The 22,398-nt window shown below is 36.2% G+C and overlaps 1 protein-coding gene across 1 annotated transcript in view; it reads right to left on the bottom strand.

The window, feature by feature from the left end:
• Positions 1–22,398, bottom strand: part of RYR2 (ryanodine receptor 2) — a 772,975-nt gene that overhangs the window by 342,177 nt on the left and 408,400 nt on the right. The window contains exons 14-16 of the mRNA XM_059899659.1: positions 22,243–22,364; positions 13,060–13,243; positions 10,604–10,739 (exon numbers count right to left, since the gene is read on the bottom strand). Coding sequence (XP_059755642.1) covers positions 10,604–10,739; positions 13,060–13,243; positions 22,243–22,364 — 442 coding nt within the window. The remainder of the gene's footprint in view (positions 1–10,603; positions 10,740–13,059; positions 13,244–22,242; positions 22,365–22,398) is intronic.

Below are 22,398 nucleotides of genomic sequence, written 5' to 3'. Positions count from 1 at the left end.
CTATTCTAACTTTGCTTAACTTAGTGTTTTCTACACTTCTTTGACCAAAGAACCCATCTTACATGAAATTCCTATGTGACCCTTAGGATCTCTTTCAACCCAACTGATATACTCAATTTAAAACTTTTATTGTTTCTAAAGCATTCACTTCTTTCAAAGCAAATGTGGTAAATAGTTTATGTAAATTCTACTCTTACACCCATAAGATTGTTCAGAAACTCTATAACTGTTTATAAAGGGCTGATGAGGTTTTTATATAAAAAAATATGTTTAATGTGAAAAAGATGTTGCTATAAGAAAAATCAGTATTTAAAATCTGGTAGTGCTAGGGAACAGTTTGAAGAACTGAAGTTTGAGAATACCACCTGTTCATCTCCTTGTTAAGAGCAAAACAAAGGAGACCCTGTAGCAACAGAGTTCAATTAAACTTAAAGATTTCCTTCACATTTCCTCTTTCCTCCCCCAAAAAGTTGGCCTGAAAGTAAGAAAAGAAATAATGACAGAAAAGACAGGAAGTCGTCAGTTCTTGCAACTGCATAAGAAAAGCTCTTTTGTGAATGGAGCCCCCATAACATTTGTACAAGTATTACAAGGTGATGTATTCAATTACTTAGGCTCTCTTCCGGCTCTGGGACCAACAAGAACCAGCTACACACACACACACAGAGGGACAAGTGTGTCAAGGATGAGGTGTAGGAGAGGAATGAGGAGTCCGATATGCTCAGTGGGACTTCTAACCTTAGCCTGTAGGAACATCTGTTCCTGACTTAGAACAGCAGCAACTGGGGGAAAGTATACGGTGAACTTTTTGAATCGTTATAGAGTTTCATTTGTTTAAAATTTAACCCACTCCTTTAATTTTGACTTCTGGCTTTTAAAATTAAAGATATTAACTATTTTCTAGAGGTCAAATGTTAGAGATAAGGTAATTCTTGAAGAAACTAATAACACACAAATAAACCCTTTTAATAAACCATGGAACGTTTAAGAAAATCATACAGTAAGCCACAAAGAAAACTTCGTTAAACTTACTACAAACAGAAATGGTGTACAGACTATGTGCTCTGACAACAATGTAATGAAATTTGAAATTAGTAAGAAAAGCAGAAACAAAAATAAAACCTACATAAAAATTTAAACTCTCTCTTAAATAATTTTTTAGTCAATGAGGGAATCAATACCACAATTTTAGAATATCTAGGAAACATCAAAAATAGCAATGCTAACTTATAAAATCAATGGTCGATGATCAAAACTTTACTTAAGGAAAAATAGACTAAACACTTTAATTGCTAAGTAACAGGGTGAAAAATGTTAACTAAACACTCCTTTCAAAATATACAAAAAGAATATCAAAAATATTAGAATAGGAAAAATAGAGAGCAATAAAAGCAGAAATTAATATGTTAGAAATAGTAGAAGTGATCTATGTAATAAATTGAAATATGATTGATCAATATAGTCAAGGATTCTTTTTAAATATAAGCTAAATACCAATGACATTAATCAAGAAAAAAAGAGAAAAAGAACAAAGTTAAGAAGAAAAAGGAATTATAAACACAGCCACTTCATATATCTCTGTACTGGAATTTTTGAACATTTAGGAAAGAGGATGGCCTCCAAATATATTTTTTTTCACCAGAATTGACCAAAGAAGAAAATCTAAATAGAGTAACAAACCATGAGTAATATTGAGAAGTATGTCAAAGACCAAAAACTTTTTTTTACATTCAAGAATTAAGTCATTTCTATAATAAACTGTTCCAAAGTAAAGAAAGTAAGAAAACCTCCCTACTTTTTTACATAGACAGTATAACTTTGATATCAGTGCCTACCAAAGAGAGTATGCATGTAAGAAAAACTAGAGGGAATGGGAAAAGAATCTAAAAAAGAGGGGATATATGTATATGTATAACGGATTCACTTTGCTGTACAGCAGAAACTAGCACAATATTTTAAATCAACTAGACTCCAATAAAATTTTTTTAACAAAAGGAAAACTAGAGGGACTCTTACCTATGAAAGCAGATCCCAAAGTCTTATACAAGGATGGTATTTACAAACCATATTCAGCAGTGCATTAGCAGCATTAACTCAAGTGGGGCTTCATTACTCCAGTGAGACAGAAATGTATTAGGAAATCTGTTAATTAAGTCACATGAAACAGATGATGATCTCAATAGACTCTGTATGTACTTCTAATCAAAAGAAAATTAAACTCAAACAGAATGCCTCCTGAACATTATGAATGCCTGTGTGCATGTGTGTGCACGTGCAGAGTATGTTTCCCAAATAAACAGAGTGTGTGACTTATTATAATTCAGCAAGTTACCCATGAAAAAATCAGCTGAGTTTCTAAAGTAATGGAAAAATATACAGAGAAATACAGGAAAGCTCATCCTAACACTATTTATAATAGCAAAGCACTGGAAACAGCTTGAGTGTGGGCTAAATAAATGATGACACATCCCTTCAGTAGGGTGGAGTACATCCACTAAAGCCTGATGAAGGTTTATAGTCACTGCAGAGGAAAGATGTCCACAATACAGAAGTCAGTGGAAACAAATGCTATAAAAGAATATTGAGACTGCGATCCCATTTTGGTGAAGTAAATGTATATACTCGATATGCGTGTGCACAGAATGGAGAAATTGCGTTTTTTAGAATATTTCTTAGAGAATGAGCTGACTTTTTGAGAAATAGATCATGATAAGTTCCTGGGATAGAAACAGACCTTGAGGAACATTGATAAGGGTGGGAGAGCTCTCCCCGGGTCAAAAGGAGAAATTTTCTTATTCTAAAATGGGAGGTGGGGGGAAGGAATGAATGGAGCTGGGAGGAAAAAGCGTCACCCTCTGTGACACGATTCTGCACAGGGACCCTCTGAAGCCACAATAAATTCTGTAAAATAAATAAACAAGCAAACAAATAACTCACAAAGCCTGGATAAGAATGGAAGTTTGTACGAACCAGTGAGGAGGTGATGATCTGCTGCAAGATATTATGTAACCTCAGATAAACATCAGATAATAAGGAAGACGCATGCAAGTGGGAGACAGTGTAACCAAATAATGCCCCTAAGTGTACAGATATCAAAGGGAAATCTTAAGTCCACCCCAGTCCATCAAACTGGAACGTGGACCAAGTCAACTAAACCTTCAGGGGGATCAGGCCACAACTAATGTCCACTAGCAGGGATTTGCTATTGTTTATGTATGCACGTGGGTGTGTGAAATGTTTTACGTGTACTTAATGTTATATTTAGAGTCAAAGAAATATTTTTTAAAGCTTATACACCAAAATGGGTGGTTACATTTAAAAGTTGTTTCTACCTTCTTTTTTTGGTCAATTATCTAAGTTTTTTATCATGAAGATGTATTCATTTTTAAGTTAAAGAACACAATAAGGTTACTTTCTTTTTAAAAAGAGAAAGGAAAACAATGCCATTAATACTGACAGTGGCATTAGCTATCAGATGGCTCGGAGCGCCACTCTCATGGCCAAAGAACAATGGCAACTTTACATTGTACCTCAATGTACAGAAACAAACTCAAGACAAATGTAGCTTCATGCATGCTATACCTTAAAATACTCTGTTATTGCTGCCTAATTGGCCTGGAAGAAAGTTAAGACCTTTCACCCGCCATACTATTTTTCCTCATTTATTTAAGAAATATTAACGTTAATGCATCAGCCACTATGGTTGGCCCTGCAAATACAAGCTTGAAAAAAGTGTGAATATAATACAATGGTTTGCAGGTCTTCTTCTAGCATATTCGAAGCTCCTTTAGAGCTGACGCTCTGTCTTACTACACTTTTGCACATTGCCTGAAACTTAGAAGGTATGTTATTTCTTAAGGAATAAATAGTATCCAGTCTCTTATGGAATAACATCGGTGGTTACGTGCAAACTTTATTTATATATTTTTTTAAATAAATTTATTTATTTATTTATGGCCGCATTGGGTCTTCATTGCTGCACGCGGGGCTTTCTTTAGTTGCCGTGTCAGGGGCTACTCTTCAATGTGGTGCACGGGCTTCTCATTGCGGTGGCTTCTCTTGTTGTGGAGCACAGGCTCTAGGCACATGGGCTTCAGTAGTTGTGGTGCGTCGGCTCAGTAGTTGTGGCTTGAGGGCTCTAGAGCACAGGCTCAGTAGTTGTGGTGCACAGGCTTAGTTGCTCTGCAGCATGTGGGATCATCCCGGACCAGGGCTCGAACCCGTGTCTCCTGCGTTGGCAGGCGGATTCTTAACCACTGCACCACCAGGGAAGTCCCAATTTAAATACTATAAACACATTTTGAACTAAGTGCATATGATGGAAGTGCTAGTTCAGTGAACCAAACTTCTTCTGGTGCTGAGTAACTCATTAAATCCTTAAACTTTTATCAATCAGAATACGAAATGCAAGTAATATTGGCACTTAATTGAAAAAATCATTACTGTTAAAAATACTCTATTCTGTATTTCTTACTAGTATCATAACATCCCCATGTCTTCATGCTTTTGTGTTTTAAACTCTGACTCAAAATTTCTCAAAATACTAACAGAATCAGAAAATTACAGATGGACTGAGATATAGGGACTTCCAAGATAACTCTCACTTTTAACATAAATTTTAAATACTGATTACCTGCTTCGTATCAGGCACTGTTCTAGGTGTTGGAGACACACAGGAAATAAAACTATGTTTCCTCTTGGAGTTTACTTTCAAAGCCTAGAAATACTAAGTGAATAGGCCTTAAACAGCACAGACAAATGAGGAGGCAACAGAACTAGAATCCAGAAAGATATTTATAATATTCAGATTAATAAGTGAACACTCCTAAATCTTGAAAACCATAAAAAACAAAAACAAACAAAACAAAAAAACCCTCAGAATGTTGTTGAAGAATTTAAGAGTGTAGTCTGTGGGTTCCCAGGTAGGCTGCCCCAAAATGTGCCTCTATGGCATATTGAGTATTTTGAATTAAAGTTACTTAAGAAATGGCCAAAGCAAGAGGGACACTCTGACCCTCCTTTCTGTCTCCCTGAGAGCAGGAAATAAATCTCTCACATGAAAGATTCATTCATATTCCCTGCATCTGGAGGTATAAGGATAAGCTTACCACCAGAAACAGGGAGTCTGGGCCAAGAAGCCTTTGTAAACACATCCTGTTACTTCTATAATTGACAACCCAAAGCCCAAACTCTGCTTAGATTCTTCATTAATTGGGCACTCAAAACCCAAGTTTCTTTGTCCTGTCAATTCCTCACAAATTTATTGTCTCTTTGTCTAAAAAGTATAAAAGCTGCCTGCTTTGGCCACTTCTTAGGTCTCATTTCTATGACCTCCATGGGCATGAATTAAAATCTACTTCTTTTTCTCCTGTTAATCTGTCTCGTGCCAATTTTATTAAGGACTCAGAAACTGGTAACTTCTCCCATCCTAAAAGATTAGCTGTCTATCCTGTTTGTTTCATACTTCGAATTTTCATAACATGAGTAATCATAGGGAGAATCTGCCAAAGAGCATTTCTCAGGACATCTTCAGAAAATCATCCTGGCTTGCAAGCCTCCTGTAGATTAATTGTGTGGATGTCAGAAGAGATGTATGAAAGCATGCCACAGCGATGCGTTTCAAACTATGAATATCGGTGTCTATAATAGATCCTTAGGTCTTCCAGATGGCAGGCTCATAAATCTGCTTTTGTCATTCTCCACTTAAACACATATTAAATATATCCATGTCAAATTTTTAAACTGTTACAGATTATCATTCCCACCTTCTCCCTTTTCTCTCCATGCTAAATAAACCTGCTGAAGTAAAAGAAGAAGATTTCACACATAACCTCATGAAAGAACCTACTGTCTACCTTTTTGCAAGAATGGGGAGGAGGCTTAATAAATTTGAAGTTAATGATACTTGAAGCAAACTTTCTGATAGCTGGGTAAAGAGGGACAATGAGATATAAATATCACATTGAACTCCAAGTACTGCTGCCGATCTGACACTTCTCCAGCCAAGGTGAAATACACACTTACGTATACGTCTACCTATCTTATGATTACACCGACTTCAATAAAAACTACCGGCGTCAGTTGGTTCTTCAGTCAACATAAGATTTTATTCACTATTTTTTTCCTGATCATGAAATCAGTACTCACTACAATAAAAACAGATTATCAAGAGTGGTCAAAGGAACATTTAAGCCACAGAATCTCTCATAGTTCTATTCACCTGAAACAACCATTATTAAAACTACCATGTATATATTGAAAAAGATTCTCTTTACATTCACTGACATATTCTATTTTTTAACTCAACTGGGATGAATATATTAACTTTTCCTTTCATTATCAATTATCTAGCATTACACATTTCTGTTACCTATTTTTTTAATTATAAAAGTAATACATGGGGCTTCCCTGGTGGCGCAGTGGTTGAGAATCTGCCTGCCAATGCAGGGGACACAGGTTCGAGCCCTGGTCTGGGAGGATCCCACATGCCGCGGAGCAACTAGGCCCATGAGCCACAACTACTGAGCCTGCGCGTCTGGAGCCTGTGCTCCGCAACAAGAGAGGCCGCGATAGTGAGAGGCCTGCGCACCGCGATGAAGAGTGGCCCCCGCTCGCCGCAACTAGAGAAAGCCCTCGCACAGAAACAAAGGCCCAACACAGCCAAAAATAAATAAATTAATTAAAAAAAAAAAAAATTAAAAAAAAAAATTAATTAATTAAAAAAAAATAATACATGTAAATAGGTTAAGAATACATGTTCATTAGAACACACAGAAAAATAAAAGATCTCTCCCCCAAGAAGCAGCCACCTACCAGCTTTCTGTGCAACCTTTCAGAAATGTCCAATATATATACAAGAATGTATATGTCTCTACAAACTTTTAATTTTATGCAGTTGGAATCTAACTATGCATACAGTAAGCATCTTGCTTTTCTCCCCCCTTAATCCCATATCCTAGATTGCCATACTAAGAAGACCAGAAACCTAGCCTGTTTCATACAGTTTTCCAAATGGTATACTTATCTCAATTTTCAATAACACAGTTTTACACTCTATAGGTATACTATTACTTATGTAACCAATCCCCTGTTGATAGAAAAATTGTTTTCAATTTTATGCTACTTATAAACAATTTTTCAGTGGACATCCTTTCCACAGTTGCACAAATATATCTCTAGAATACACTTCTTAAAGTAGAAATTCTGAGAGTAAAAGGATAGATACATTTAAAGTTTTACGTGTATTGTTGACCGAGGTTTGTTTGGTTTTTTTAAATTTCATCAATTTATACTCCCACCAAGAAGATACTATGCAACATTTTCACCAATGATGGGTATTACCATTTTTTTGGTCTGTGCCAATCTAATAAGTGAAATATGATCTCTACTTATTAGTTTAATTTCCATTTCTTTACTTGCCATGTTGAGAAGCTTTTATTATTTTATTCATTGTTCTGTGAACTACCTGTTACCATCTGTTGTCTGTTTTTCTATTAGACAATATTCCCTTTTCTTATACGTTTATGAAAACACTGTATATTACAGAAACTAGGCCTTTGTCTTTCATATAGATTGAATATTTTACAAAATTCCCATCTGTTTTTTATTTTGTAATGATATTATTTATCCTAAAAGTTTAATTTTCATGTAGTCAAATTTATCAGTCTTTTACTAATCACTTACTAACATGATTTAACAGTAATGTGTACTGAGATGGTTGAGGCAGTAACTGTACACCACTGTGGCTGGCTTTGCTATTAACAAAGCCTGTCTCTCTTACTCAACCATAAGCTTGATGAGAGCAGGGACTATATCCTGCTAACAACTGCACCTCATTGCCCAGATTACGGCATATCCCCTAGCAGACACTCAATTAATCTTTGATGAATGGATGAAGCTTCTATCAAAACCCAGGTCCATTGAACTCCAAGCGGTCTCTGTTACCAAGGGTGCCCCTTCAGGAGACTATACAAGCAATTAAGAGGAAAGATATTTGAGAAAACAGATAAAAGAGGAAAGGAAGCTTTTCTGAAGATATATATATATATGTATGTGTATATATATATCTCAAGTGTTTTGCCTCATATATATATAATATATATATACACACACACATACACGGGGGTAGGGGATTAGCAAAAACCCTCTGAGGAAGAGTCGTGTGAAACTATAAAAGTTAAAGTTAAGAGAGAGAGTGTGTGTGTGTGTGTGTGTACATGTGGAAAGTACATGCAGAATTTATGTCTCTCGTTGCATGAAAAAATTAGTTTAAAAGCCACAAAGCATGCATTGCCTGAAATCACTGTGTGCTCTCTTAGTGACATATATGGTTATTATGCTATCTTCCATTATGATGTGAGTTCTCGGGGGTCCTAATTATGTCAATTTTAAGTAATAGCTCCCTTAAATCCTTCCTTAATCAAATGGGATGTAAAGAATTAAGGAAATAAATGCATATACTTAAGAAATATATGCTGTATATATACATACATACTTAATATAGAATATATATTTTAAATAGAAATATATATTTCCTGTATATCAAGTCTCTGATATAAAATAATTCTAGACAGTCTGGAGGGATAGTACTGGATTGGAGGTAAAGACAGGCAGGACATAATGCCGAGTGACTAGAGATAAACTGGCTGAAGTCACAGGTGAAAAGGAAGGGACAGACCAGCCACGGGCCTTGAGTATTCCAAAGACTAGAACAAGAAGTTATACACCAAGTATCAGAGAGTCAATGAAAGTGCATGAGGAAGCGTGTGAGGGCTTCCCAGAGTCTAAAATAAAGATTGGTGGAGAGACGGGGCGGGCGGCGCTCGCCGCGAGTGAGTGGTTCAGCGCGGCCCCGGCTCCTTGTGCTCGCCTCACGCCGGCCCCAGTCGGCAGCAGCGCTGGAGGCCCCGGGCCTGTGACCACAAAGAGGGAGCCGGGGACCGGACAGGAGCGGGGCGGCGGCGGCGGCTGAGGCCCAGGCCAGGCCCCCTCCCCTCAGCCTCCCGCCCGCCCGCCTGTCCCGCCCCCGCCGGCGGCGCCCCGCCCCTCCCCCAACCGCCAGACTAGCCTGGTGCGGGGGCCGCGCGCGAAGACATGGGGGAGAAGCTGGGGCTGGAGTCGCCCGTGGGGGCCGAGCCCGCCGTCTACCCGTGGCTGCTGCCGGTCTACCTGGCCAAAGCGTCCACCAGCAGGTGAAGGGGAGAGGCGCCTGGAAAAGACAGGGACTAGCCAAGGGATTAAAACCAAGATTGCTGGGCTTCCCTGGTGGCGCAGTGGTTGGGAGGCTGCCTGCTAGTGCGGGGGACACGGGTTCGAGCCCTGGTCTGGGAGGATCCCACATGCCGCGGAGCGGCTGGGCCCGTGAGCCACAATTACTGAGCCTGCGCCTCTGGAGCCTGTGCTCCGCAACGGGAGAGGCCGCGATAGTGAGAGGCCCGCGCACCGCGATGAAGAGTGGCCCCCGCTCACCGCAACTAGAGAAAGCCCTCGCACAGAAACGAAGACCCAACACAGCCATAAATAAATAAATAAAATAATTAAGTAATTTAAAAAAAAAGTAATTAAAAAAAAAAAGATTGGTGGAGAAAAGAAGTGGAAGCACAGAGATTAACCAGAAATCTCACAATAGCCAGCTAGCAACACGGTCGCAACACGGTCTCAGGTGTTTACATCTCAAACATCTGCTGAGCACCGTCTATGCACCAGAGATGCAGGCTACCAATGTATGAAGTGTGTGATGCTGGGTTCAAAGAATGGGTGAAGTAATAGAATGTAGCATTTCAGCCCGGAGGCAACTACGAAAAAAACTTTGTTCCTCCATTTTCTGATGAGGAAACCAAGATGAGGGTGTGTCTGCAATAATCATGATGCTACAGCCTTCTATCAGCTAATCCAGAACTTTCCTTGCTATATCCAACAGTTCCAACTAAAGTTCCTTTTCTAAGACATATTTAAAAGGCAGACACAACAAGAACAAAAACAGAAGTGGAGGAAGAAAGCATGACTATGTTAACGAGGGAGAAGATGACAACGAAAGTATCCAAAAGAAGTGAGCATATATGATAAGAAGAACAATAATATGCTAATGTTAAGCCTCTGACATACATCATCACATTGAAGTCATCCAACAACCTTATGAATGTCTGCAAAGCGCAAACAGGAATGCATCATAAACCACTGCAATTTTTGCTGAGCGTATGCCAAGTTACCTAGAAGTTGCAGATACAGATCTCCACAAGCTTAGAGAAGGAGACTGGAGGAGATCCCTGGCAAGATGGGGTTGTGAGGAGTAAGATGGGCTCTTGTATGACTAACTTCAGAATCAAAAAGGGAACATTTAATGCACATCCCTACAGAGGTCCCCCGCCTACAAAACTACACCCTAGACGACTCGCCCCCTTTAACCAAAGGCAAAACTACTGCTCTGGCCCCCTGTCACGCTCAGAGATGGATTTAAATACTAAACATCATTGACTTTAGCGCAACTAAAGGAAAACTTGAAAGCCTCAAGTAAGAAGCATGTTATAAAGCTGCTGTAACTGTTACACGATCATGTTAAATAGACATAAGTCGGGTGCCTTGAAAGCCCAATCATACTTCTTACCCAGCAACTCATACAGAGAATTCAGAATCGATTTCCAAGATTCCCCTGCTTCTCTCCCAGCGACATCCGCAAAGTGTGCAGCGCTGCTGTACACGTGCAGCCTGTCTATACACTCGAGTACAAGGTTGATCATTCCCTGGAAGGGTAGAAAAATCCCCATCAGAAACTGCGATTTGGCTCACGGGCAAAAAAAAATGCTCAGTCGGTTTTTTTTTTTTTAAAAAGCCTGGTGTAAAGTAAGTCCGTTCATCAAAAAGAACACTGACCTCATTTACTCAAAGGACAGGAAGAAACACGCTTGCATGTGAAATAAAATGTTCCTGAAATGATTCGAGTGGTTTTTAAATCCTGAGTGCTGTTCTCAAATAGAAGCAGAACAATATAAAAATACGTATTTCATACTTACATTTGCAAGGCTTAATGGTAGAATGATGAATCCGTCATAACAGTATTCTACCGTAAGTGAAAGGGTTCAGAGTGCGCCACCCCAAAATATGCCACTTTGGCGTAAGGATTATTTTGGGCTGAAGGCAAGTGAGAAAAAGTGGACACGGAAAATTCGCTACCCTTCTCCGTTCCACCAGGAAGGGCAGGAGGATGCTTGAGACAATGTTTGATCTACACATCAAACCAGCCCTTAACTGCCCACTAGTTTCTCCCATATATTTCCTTCCCACAATTTGTTGACCCCCTCAAGCTCAAAATTCCTTTCGTCTTATCACTTCCCTACAAATTTATTATTCTTTGTGTTAAGATGCTATGTAAACCTGAGTTCTAACCACTCCTTGGAGTTACCCATCACTGAGTACTCCCATGTATACACATGGTGCACACATTAATAATCTATTCGTGTTCTCTTGTCTTTTGTCGGTCTAAACTGCAGGGCCCCAACCAATGAACCTGAGTAGAGGAAAATGATTTTTCCCCCTACCCTGCATAAGCATAAGAGCAGATCCTTACTTTTAGGGAGGATACCATCATCATCATCATCATCATTCCTTTTTAATAGTAAACTGAAGATATACTAAATTAATAAAGAAAAGCTCATGAAAACATATCTTTAAGGCAAATCAAAAATTCATTACAGAACTCTGTAAGAAGCTGTCTACTTTTCAAATTATGCTTTTACTATTATTTCTAGATCAAGGTTGTCAAAACGAGGCAAAGCCCATGAAAGGAAGAGCTAGAAAGAGTTGACAAATTAAATTAACTTACTTCACACAAAGAATGTAAGAGACATTATGACCCTAAGAACATTTCTAGGTTCCCATTCAGATTGTCTTATATGAGAAATTGAAAAAAACACTAATCCAAGTCAATATTTTAAATTTTCACAGCCCAATATTTCATTTTATTTTTCTAGATATTAAATAAGTGTAGTATACCTAACAGTTTGGCATGTACAAAAAGAAATGATCCCAATAAACTATTCCATGTTGCTATTATAGGTTTATGTTGACATTTCCTGTGCTTTCATGCCATTATGAGCTCTAGATAGGTCATTTCTTTTGTACACAGTGAAAAAAATCCTCAAAAATTAATGTAAGTTTCAACGGCTTTTGATGGAAAATTAGGAAACAGTTTTAAAACTAGAAGAACATAGGTTTAGGAACTATGGCAACTCAACCATGTCCACTAACCTTTTTTCTTAAATACTTTTTACAAAGATACTTTCACTCAGAAAAATGCATTAATCCACATACGGGGAACACTGAGAAGAATGGGAACACTTGCTGATCTGGCCTGATTTGCCAGCTCAACTCTGACATCCTCCCACTGAAATTCTTGAATACATGGTACTATTTCAGACACTAGCATCAGGACCATTAGATGTATCACTTGGTCCTTCTGTTATTCTGCCTATAAAATATGCACTTGAGCTCTTTTTAGCAGGGGAACTTTCAGAAAATAAAATCATAGAATCTTAAGATATGCAAAAAGAAAAAATGGGGGTGCTCTGCCCAAGCAGGGAGTCTGCAGCCTGCCTCCCAGGTGGCCCTCTCCCAGGCAACTTCCATCCTCAGCACAAAGCTCCAGTGGATCCTGAAGCATTTCCAAGGAGCCCCAAGGAACCTGCTGAACACTTCGAAAACCCTTGTGCTTTCCAAAGCCTGTATCCATTTAGACGCTTTGAGAGTCTGTTTTTATATAACGAGCATAAAAGCAAACTACTGTGCAACAATGATAGAGTGAAAGTTGAGCAGACAGTAAAATAAAACGTCTTTTGCCAGAGAAGCGAAGAGTGTCATCTTTTAAAATTAATACTTACTGAGAGAGAAATAAAAACCGTTGCAGGATTCCCCCAAGGCCTGGTTCCCTTGTTCCCTTGTATAGCAGTACACCTGCTCATGTATATCTCAAAATGCAGATGTCAAATAGATAGAGAATCTTCCCCACCAAGAAGTTGTTTCCCCAAGACAATGACAGAAAAGAAATGATCATTGGTAGAAACTCACCTCTTCCTGGAAGAGATTCTGCCGATTTTTTAGAGCTCGTAATCTGTTCTGCTTATCTTCATGCTCTAAGTGCTCATCTGGTGGGTGGAAGTAGCCAATCAGGTCCTGCAGACTTAGACTTACAGACTCTATCGGTAAGTCTACAGTGGAAGCCTTCGCTTTTTTGCTGAGAGCATCAAGGCCCCTAAAATAAATAACAAATGTTTCTCCACATCAGTGATTTACAATTTTATTTTATTATTTTTTAGTCCATAGATGATTGAAAGCTTTACTCTCTCTCCCTATATGACTGTAAAAGGAACACATAAGAAAGGCCCTAATTTTCCTCAAACAAAAATAATGAATATATTCAAATGAGAAATGTTATATTCCGTCAAATATATACAATGCTATATTTAAAACACCAGTATCAAGAGAAACTCATCTAGAAGAAAATCTAAAGGATCTGGAGAACCAATGCCTACAAAACCAATGGTCTAAATATTTATAAAGCAACTGATTTTCATTTTAAAACACTATATACTTCACCATTTGAGATGCAATTTCCCAGGCTCATAATTCTGACATTTACTTGTTCTGTTTTGTTTTGTTTTTGGCATAAACACCGTTAACTGCTATGCTATCACTGACACTCACTGCCATCCTGCCTAATTCCTGCCAATTTAAAGATATATCCCAATGATAATAATTTAGAAAATTCACTTATTAATCAGAAAACAATACATTAACATGCTTTTCCATTGTCTGAAAGAGATGTATTTAAGAAGGAGATTAAGAAACAGCATCGAGTTGCATTTTCCAGCCTTTGAAGAAAAGCATATGACTGGCATGTAAATGAGTTAATTTGTTGGTCTTCTGAGACTCTGAATTTTAAAACTCATAGCTTTGTATGTATCTGGAAAGAAATACTTTAAAGCATAATGTTTGTAAATCAAAATTATTCCAAAATAAAAAGCTCAGTAAAAAAATACCCAACAGATACCATAAAAGAATGGGAAAATGCCTATACTACAGTTGATATAGTAACACTCATATTAGTCATGACAAAATTTGATACATAAAACATTATACTGCCTTTTCTGCCCTCTGCATTGGCAAAATTATATGGCAATATTTTATTCCAAGGAAATATTTCTTTCTAGTTATCTGACTGTATTACAATTTATATTTTAAAAAACAATAAAAACCTTATAAATGAAAAATTAGCTTACCTTTGAACTTTATGATGCTATTATTTAAAATATATCATCATTTACATAAATATTACTAATAATTTTGGAATATTATACTTCAGCTTTATAAACAGTTCAAATAGTAAAACTGTGTGACTATCTTAAAGTTTCTACCTGTAATTCCAAATCAAGTGTATCAATGAAATTCATCTATTACCTTGTCTTGTCATCTATGCAAGGCCTTCTATGCCCAAAAAGCAACAGAAATGACTTGTCAGAAGAAAATTATTTCTCCCTTTTTAAAATGAATACTCCTATGCAATGTAACATTGCTGTTCTAAACATTTTAACCCATTAATTCTAGTTGAATGATAAATACAACAAAGTCAAATTCAAATCCCATCATGCAAAAGTAAATAAAATTCAAAAGTAATTCAAATATAATATCTACATTTTTCAAACCTAAAGAGAAATAATAGCAAATGTCAGTTTTTAGGTTATTAGGTTGAATATATCTGCTATCAGAAATGTAACCATTCAATTGCTTTCCAGGAGAAGCCTCTTGTCAGACAAATGCTATCCAAGGCTCTTAAAACTGTTAATGATATTTCAGCAACATCTTTTTCATTCCATCTCCCAGCATAATGGATATTTTAAAAAATAAACAAATGGGACCTAATTAAACTCAAAACCTTTTGCACAGCTAAGGAAATCATAAACAAAATGAAAAGACAACCCACAGACTGGGAGAAAATATTTGTAAATGATATGACCGACAAGGGATTAGTCTCCAAAATTTACCAACAGCTCATGAGGCTTAATATTGTCAAAACAAACAACCCAATCAAAAAATGGGCAGAAGACCTAAATAGATATTTCTCCAAAGAAGACATACAGATGGCCAAGAGGCATACTGAAAAGATGTTCAATATTGCTAATTATTAGAGAAATGCAAGTCAAAACTACAATGAGATATCACCTCACACCAGCCAAAATAGCTATCATCAAAAAATCCCCAAACAATGAATGCTGGAGAGGGTGTGGAGAGAAGAGAACCCTCCTACACTGTTGGTGGGAATGTAAATTGGTACAGCCACTATGGAGAACAGTATGGAGGTTCCTTACAAATGTAAAAGTAGAGCTACCATATGACCCTGCAATCCCATTCCTGGGCATATACCCAGAGAAAAACATGGTCCGAAAGGATACATGCACCCCAGTGTTCATTGCAGCACTGTTTACAATAGCCAAGACATGGAAGCAACCTAAATGTCCATTGACAGAGGAATGGATAAAGAAGATGTGGTACATATATGCAATGGAATATTACTCAGCCGTTGAAAAGAATGAAATAATGCCATTTACAGCAACATGGATAGACCTAGAGATTGTCATACTGAGTGAAATAAGACAGAGAAAGAGAAATATCATATGATACCCCTTATATGCGGAATCTAAAAAGAAATGATACAGATGAACTTATTTACAAAACAGAAACAGATTCACAGACTTAGAGAACGAACTTATGGTTACCAGAGGGGAAGGGATAGTTAGGGAGTTTGGGATTGACATGTATACACTGCTATATTTAGAATGGATAACCAACAAGGACCTACTGTATAGCACAAGGAACTCCGCTCAATGTTACGTGGCAGCCTGGATGGGAGGGGAGATTGAGGGAGAATTGATACACGTATATGTATGGTTGAGTCACTTTGCGGTGCACCTGAAACTATCACAACATTGTTAATTGGCTATACTCCAATATAAAATAAAAAGTTAAAAAAAAATGTTAATGATTCTAAGTTTTAGGACTATCCAATAAAGAGACATTTTTCATCTTAATTTATCAAGGACAAAAAAAATGAAAAAAAAAATAATTGGGGGAAATCAAAGGTGGTAGAAGCATGCTATGTCACAACGAAAATTAAAGCCATGAATTCCAGCTCTACATTTTATAATTTGAAGATTAAATCATATTGCAAACATATATTCCTCCCTTATCCCATTTACTTCAAGAATACATTCATTCACTAATATGTATAAAATGGATAATAAGAACCTGCTGTATAAAAAATAAATTCAAAAATTAAAAAAAAATTTTTTTTAAAGAATACATTTATTAATATACCTAGAGGAAAAAAAGCTATACCCTTTTTTTTTTTAACAGTGCAGAAAAATAGAACCCTTTCCCCTATACATGAAAACAAATGCAAACACACACACACCCTCACACACACCTCACCACCACCACTACCCTAACCTTGGGGAGAGAGACCAGAAGGGTCACAGAAAATAAACTGCATAAGAAAATTACAAATGAACAAAAACAAAATAGATCTCAACTTCCACTCTAAGAAGTAAAAAAGAAAGGTCTGAGTCTACATTTTTTTCATTTTTTAAATGAGTCTCTTAATAGTATATAAATCTACATTAATAAAATGAATACCTAAAAAATTTTACTTTGAAAAATATATGGATATTGTAAAATATTATAAAGATATTGAGGTTTTAAATACTTTTAGTGCTTTCATGAATGTGATAGAAGGATCAAACTATGTTATTTAAAATAACATACCCTTTACAATGTTCTGTAATTATGTAAAACTTTTCAAAGTTTCGAAGCTATATTAAAGAAGCTATATTAAATTACATTAAGCTATATTAAAGTTATATAAATTCAGGAATTCAAATAGTTCAGTAACATTAACAAGCACATAAGTAAAACCCATATATATAGAAATATATATAAACATGATGAATTAAATAATATAATCAGCAGGTGAGTATTCTAGAAAGAAAAGAAGAGAAAACAATAAAGCTAAATTAAAATTTAATTTTTGAAAAACTAATACATAATTAAGGTCAGTTAAGTGTAAAAAAGAGAAACAGACTCATTATCTTCATCCATAGCATCTGTTACATGATCACAGGAAAGAGACACACTTTTAAAAGGAGATGCTGGATAACTAGGAAAAGATGGTAGTTTGATGATGGGCTTGTGATTAGAAATCTGAAGGAGAAAAAAATATCAATATAGAACTAGCAAAGATTAGACTACACTTGCCAGGGGAAACATGGAATCTCATCTCGAAATACGAATTTCATGTGTCAACTACGTCTGAGTTGCTTTCAGCCAAGATAAAGTGAAACAACCCTCCTCCCCCTCCAAAAAAAACACAAGACAAAATATTTGGAGAAGAACACATTTCAAGACACTGGACATCAAGAAATAAAGGATAGATATGATAACAACCAAGGTGAGTCCTACAATGGCTCCACTTTGCTTTAGAAGAATTTCTAGGCCACGATACAGGTATGGGAACCCAGGTGAGGCAAAGAAGACTCCCTGAGTTGAGCAGACATTGCTGAGAGTCTGGGAGACCAAGGTTGCTAGAGTTTGCAGGACACAGTACCAGAGAGGAGACTGCTACACAGGAGTGGACTCTAGAGAAATACAGAGGGTCCCCCTCAAGTATTCAGCAGAGGGCTGATGAACACGTACACGTGAGAAAACTACCAGGGCAGGGAACAAAGCCTTCTGAAATAATTAGCGAAAACAGTAACCGATACTCACACGGGATGTGAAATGGTGCCTCCTCCCATCAGTCAGATTGGGAACCCTCATAATTCATGGGGCATCAGGTTGAGTATACAGATGGTCTTGCCTCAAGAGTGGGGAATAATTAGCCCTAGATTTAACACGGATCTGCTCCCACCCCAAAAATCCTAAAAGCAAATTCCAGAAGAATCAAACATAACCAAGTAACTTAACTGCCTCCCAGAAAAACTCAAAAATATTGACAGGAAGACAAAAATATCCAGTACCCAACAAATTTACAATGTCTGACAACTAAACAAAAATGACCAGATAGGTAAAGAAGAATAAAATATAATCATCAATAAGAAGAAAAATCAATGAACCAAAAGAAAAAAAAAGTCAGCCTAGAATGTTATACCCAGAAAAAAAATCACTTAAAATGAAGGTAAATTAGGACATTTTCAGACATACAGTAGCCAAAGTTTCCATCTCCAGGAGACCTGCACCATAAGAAATGTTAAAAGAAGCACTTTGGGAATAAAGATAAACTACCCACAGGAAATGCAAATCCTCAAAAAAATAATAAAGATTAAAACACCTGAAATGGCAACTATATGCACAAAATATTAGGTGCATTTGTTATTATTTAAATCTCTTTGAAATCTAATTGACCTTAAATAAAAATGATAAAAATGTAGTGTGGGGTTTATAACATCCATAAAAGCAAAACGTATGACAAAAACATCACAAAGACTGGGAGAGAAGTATACTGTTGAAATGTTCTTATATTACTCACAAAGGTAAAATGACCTGAAAGTAGGCTGTGATAAGTTAAAGTTGTAGGCTAAACATCTTAAGCAACCACTAAAATAACAAAAAAAGGAATTATAGCTAATAAGCCAACAAAAAAAGGAGATAAGATGGAATTGCAGAAAATTCTCAACCCAAAAGAAGGTAGAAAAAGAAGGAAAAGGGACAAAGACCAGAAGGGACAAATACTAAACAAATAACAAGATGGCAGGCAAACTTATATATCAATAATCGTATGAATATAAATGGACTAAACTTCACAATTAAAAGGCAGTGACTGCCAAATTGGATAAAAAATCAAAACCCAACTACATACTGCCTAAAAGAAATGTACTTTGACTCTAAAGACAATAGTAAGTTAAAACTAAAAGAATTTTTTTTTTTAAATATACAATGCTAACACCAAGGAAAACAAGAGAGCGGAAGTGCTATATTAACATCATACAAAGTTGATGTCATAGCAAATATCACTAGGGATTTTAAAAAGGTGATTTCATAATAAAGGGGTCAGTTTATTATATCCTAAATTTTTTGATGAACCTAATAACAGAGCTTCAAAATACATGAAGAAAAAAAATGACAGAACTGCCAAGGAGAAACAGAAAAATCCAATTACAGTCAGATTTCAATACCCTTCTCTCAATAATGAATAGAACATATGGACTGAAAATCAGTAAGGAAGCAGAAGATCTAAACAACACTATCACCCAACTAGATCAAATTGACATTCTTTAGCACTCCACCCAATAAAAGGAGAATGGGCACATGGAACATTTATTTTACAGTGCACACAGAACATTTACCAAGATAGAACATATTCTGGTAGAGCAACTAACAGAAAACATTATGAAAATGTCTGAGAGGACTTGTAATTGAGTTGATTAGTATGACCTTGGCTATGAAGGTAACAGAAGAGGGACCGGTGCTTAGACTGAGTTATAACACTGTTCCTGGTTCAGCGACAGAGTAAGGGCTGTAATTTGTTCAGGCTGCCTCGGAGTAGCCATGCCTGTCTCTCCATGCAACCTACATACATCCTCCTGTGCACCTCCTGTGCATCTCTAGATTACTTATAGGACACAATACAATGTAAATACTATGTAAATAGTGGTAAATACAATGTAAATGCTATGTATATAAACAGTTCCCAGCATGCAGCAAATTCAGGTTTTGCTTTTTGGATCTTCCCGGGCCATAAAACGTGTCTCAATAAAGTTAAAAGCATTCAGTTTTACAAAGCATATTCTCTGACCACAGTGATATTAAATTAGAAATCAGTAACAGAAAGATCTTTGGAAAACCCCAAATATTTGGAAACTGAACAACCTATTGGTCAAGGAAGCAATTAAAAGGGAAACTGAAACACAGCACGGCAAAGAGTGAGAGATGCCACTAAGGACAGATATTTTAGCACTAAATGACATAAGAAAGGTCTCAAATCAATGATGTCAGCCTTCATCCTCTGAAACCAAAAAAAGAAGAGTAAATTAAACCCAAGGCAAACAGAAAAAAAGATTAAAGATCAGAATGGGAATCAGATAATCTTTTTAAATGATCATCCCTCCCTCAGTATCTACTGGGGGTTGGTCCCAGGACCTCTCTCAGATATCAAAATCTGTGGATGCTCAAGAGCCTTATATAAAATGGTGTAGTATTTACATATAACCTACACATACTCTCCTGTATACTTTAAATCATCTCTAGCTAACCTACATAATACAATGTAAATACTATGTAAATAGTTGTCATCATGCTTCAAATTGAAGTTTTGCTTTTTGAAACATTCTGGAATTTCTTTCCTAATATTTTTGATCCATGGTTGGTTGAATACACAGATGCAAAATCCTTGGATACAGAGAGCTAACTATAGTTAAATATGGATTATATAACTAACCTATTTTATCAAAATAAGTATAATAAATGAATTTCATTAAAATAACCCAAACAAAAACTGAATTTCAATATGAAGCAGCAAATATATAATGCAGTAAGTACTTTTGCCACAGAATCCAAATTTCCCATGTTTGGTTCTCTATCTAATCAATTTAGCAAGTGTTAGATTCTAAAATTAAGCTTCCCAATCACAGACACTACTTTTTTAAAAAAAATATGATTGGTCTTGAGCAAAGAGCAAATATGCAAAAGCAAATCACATCCAAGATGAATTATCGTATCTCAATCAACATACAAAGTGCCATTTAAGGCATACCATCACTACATTAAGTCTAAACACGGATATAGTATCTTTCTGAAAAAATATGTTTTAAAACAAATAATCAGTTTTTTCTCTGGTATTAATTTAGCTCTTGCTTGCCAAATGGAATCTCCATAGTGCCTCTGAAAATACCACACAAGTCACAATGTAATAAAAATTTGTCTTTTTGTAGTTGAAGAAGTCAGTACTGATATATATAATTACATAGAAAACAGACTATTTTAAAGATTTAGGATTATTTTCCTCAATCCTTATAGAACTGATAAGGCTGTAGTCAAAAAGAACCATGGAAAGAACAAGATGGAAAAAAATCTAAGTTGAACTGATCCTAAAATAAGTTATAATTTCAAAGTCAAAAATTTATTTATTACAAGAAATAAGTACCATAAAAAATGATAAGAATCTGATGCTTACCCCATCTCTAAGCCTGACTCCATCTAAAAAGGGTTAGGGGTTTAGATGAGGCAGAGAGGTGAGATAAATACTAAGGATATGATGAAGCTGAATGCTGTGCACATTGTTTGATTTCATGAAAGTATGCACACAAATGCACACACACACAGTGGGATGGTTTATAAAAGAAGCAGAGAATAATTAAGTGAATACTTATATAATCTTGAGTGGCAAAGGTCTTTCATATGCTGATTTATAGAGTAAACTATGATGAAAAAACACTTTAAAATCTTTCCAAACCAGTAAGTTGGGAAAATATTTGCAATTTATATACAATTATAGGTAATTAGTATCTCTAACATAACAAAAGCTCATAACAGCCTAATAGAAATATTATCAAATAATAGGGTAAATCACAAAGAAAAAAATAAATGAAGAAAATTGGTCAACACCCATTTTTCACAAGTCTCACATAAATGCAAATTTTTAAAATAATTATAAGTAAATATGTACCTACTATAAATATATACATATACACATATATATCACTTTTTCCCATCAAATTGGTAAGCTTAAAGAGATACATAATATCCATCACCAACCAGAGTATATATTGGTATAATGTTCCCAGAAAACACATTGGACACAAGTTTGGTTTAGTTTTGTAGATATGCAATTGTTTCCATTATTAGGGTGGGAAAGGTTACTTATTGCAAGAATCGTTCTTTTGAGTTCAAAACTCACAAAGTATGTAGGCTGTGCTACCTCCAGTGTGAAAGGGCTAGCACAGGGATATGTTATAGAATAATTCTGACATACGGCTATCAATTATAAGTTACACATACAATTTTTAAAACCACAGTCTTTTTTTAAAAATTCATTTCAAAGAAAGACATAAAATCATCTAACTAGCATTTTCTAATGGGTTCTGCAGAACTGCCAAATTGTATGAGATTTACCACCATAGTATATTTTAGAATTGTCTACTTGTAAATCTGATAAGATAATTAAAATAAAATATTAAACAACCACCACAACAAAGGACAATGTACCTAATAAACCTATTGAAAAGGAAGACCGTGCTCCGGATGACACGTGCTGTCCGTGATTCTTCATGCTGAGATCTGGATAAATTTAGGCCATCATCCATGTGACCTTCATGATGCATAATAGCCTGCACGAAAGCAGAAATAACGCCATGACTCCCA

The sequence above is a fragment of the Balaenoptera ricei genome, chromosome 16, assembly GCF_028023285.1.
Source record: "Balaenoptera ricei isolate mBalRic1 chromosome 16, mBalRic1.hap2, whole genome shotgun sequence".
Lineage (NCBI taxonomy): Eukaryota > Metazoa > Chordata > Mammalia > Artiodactyla > Balaenopteridae > Balaenoptera > Balaenoptera ricei.
This window is presented reverse-complemented; position numbering and strand designations above follow the sequence as displayed.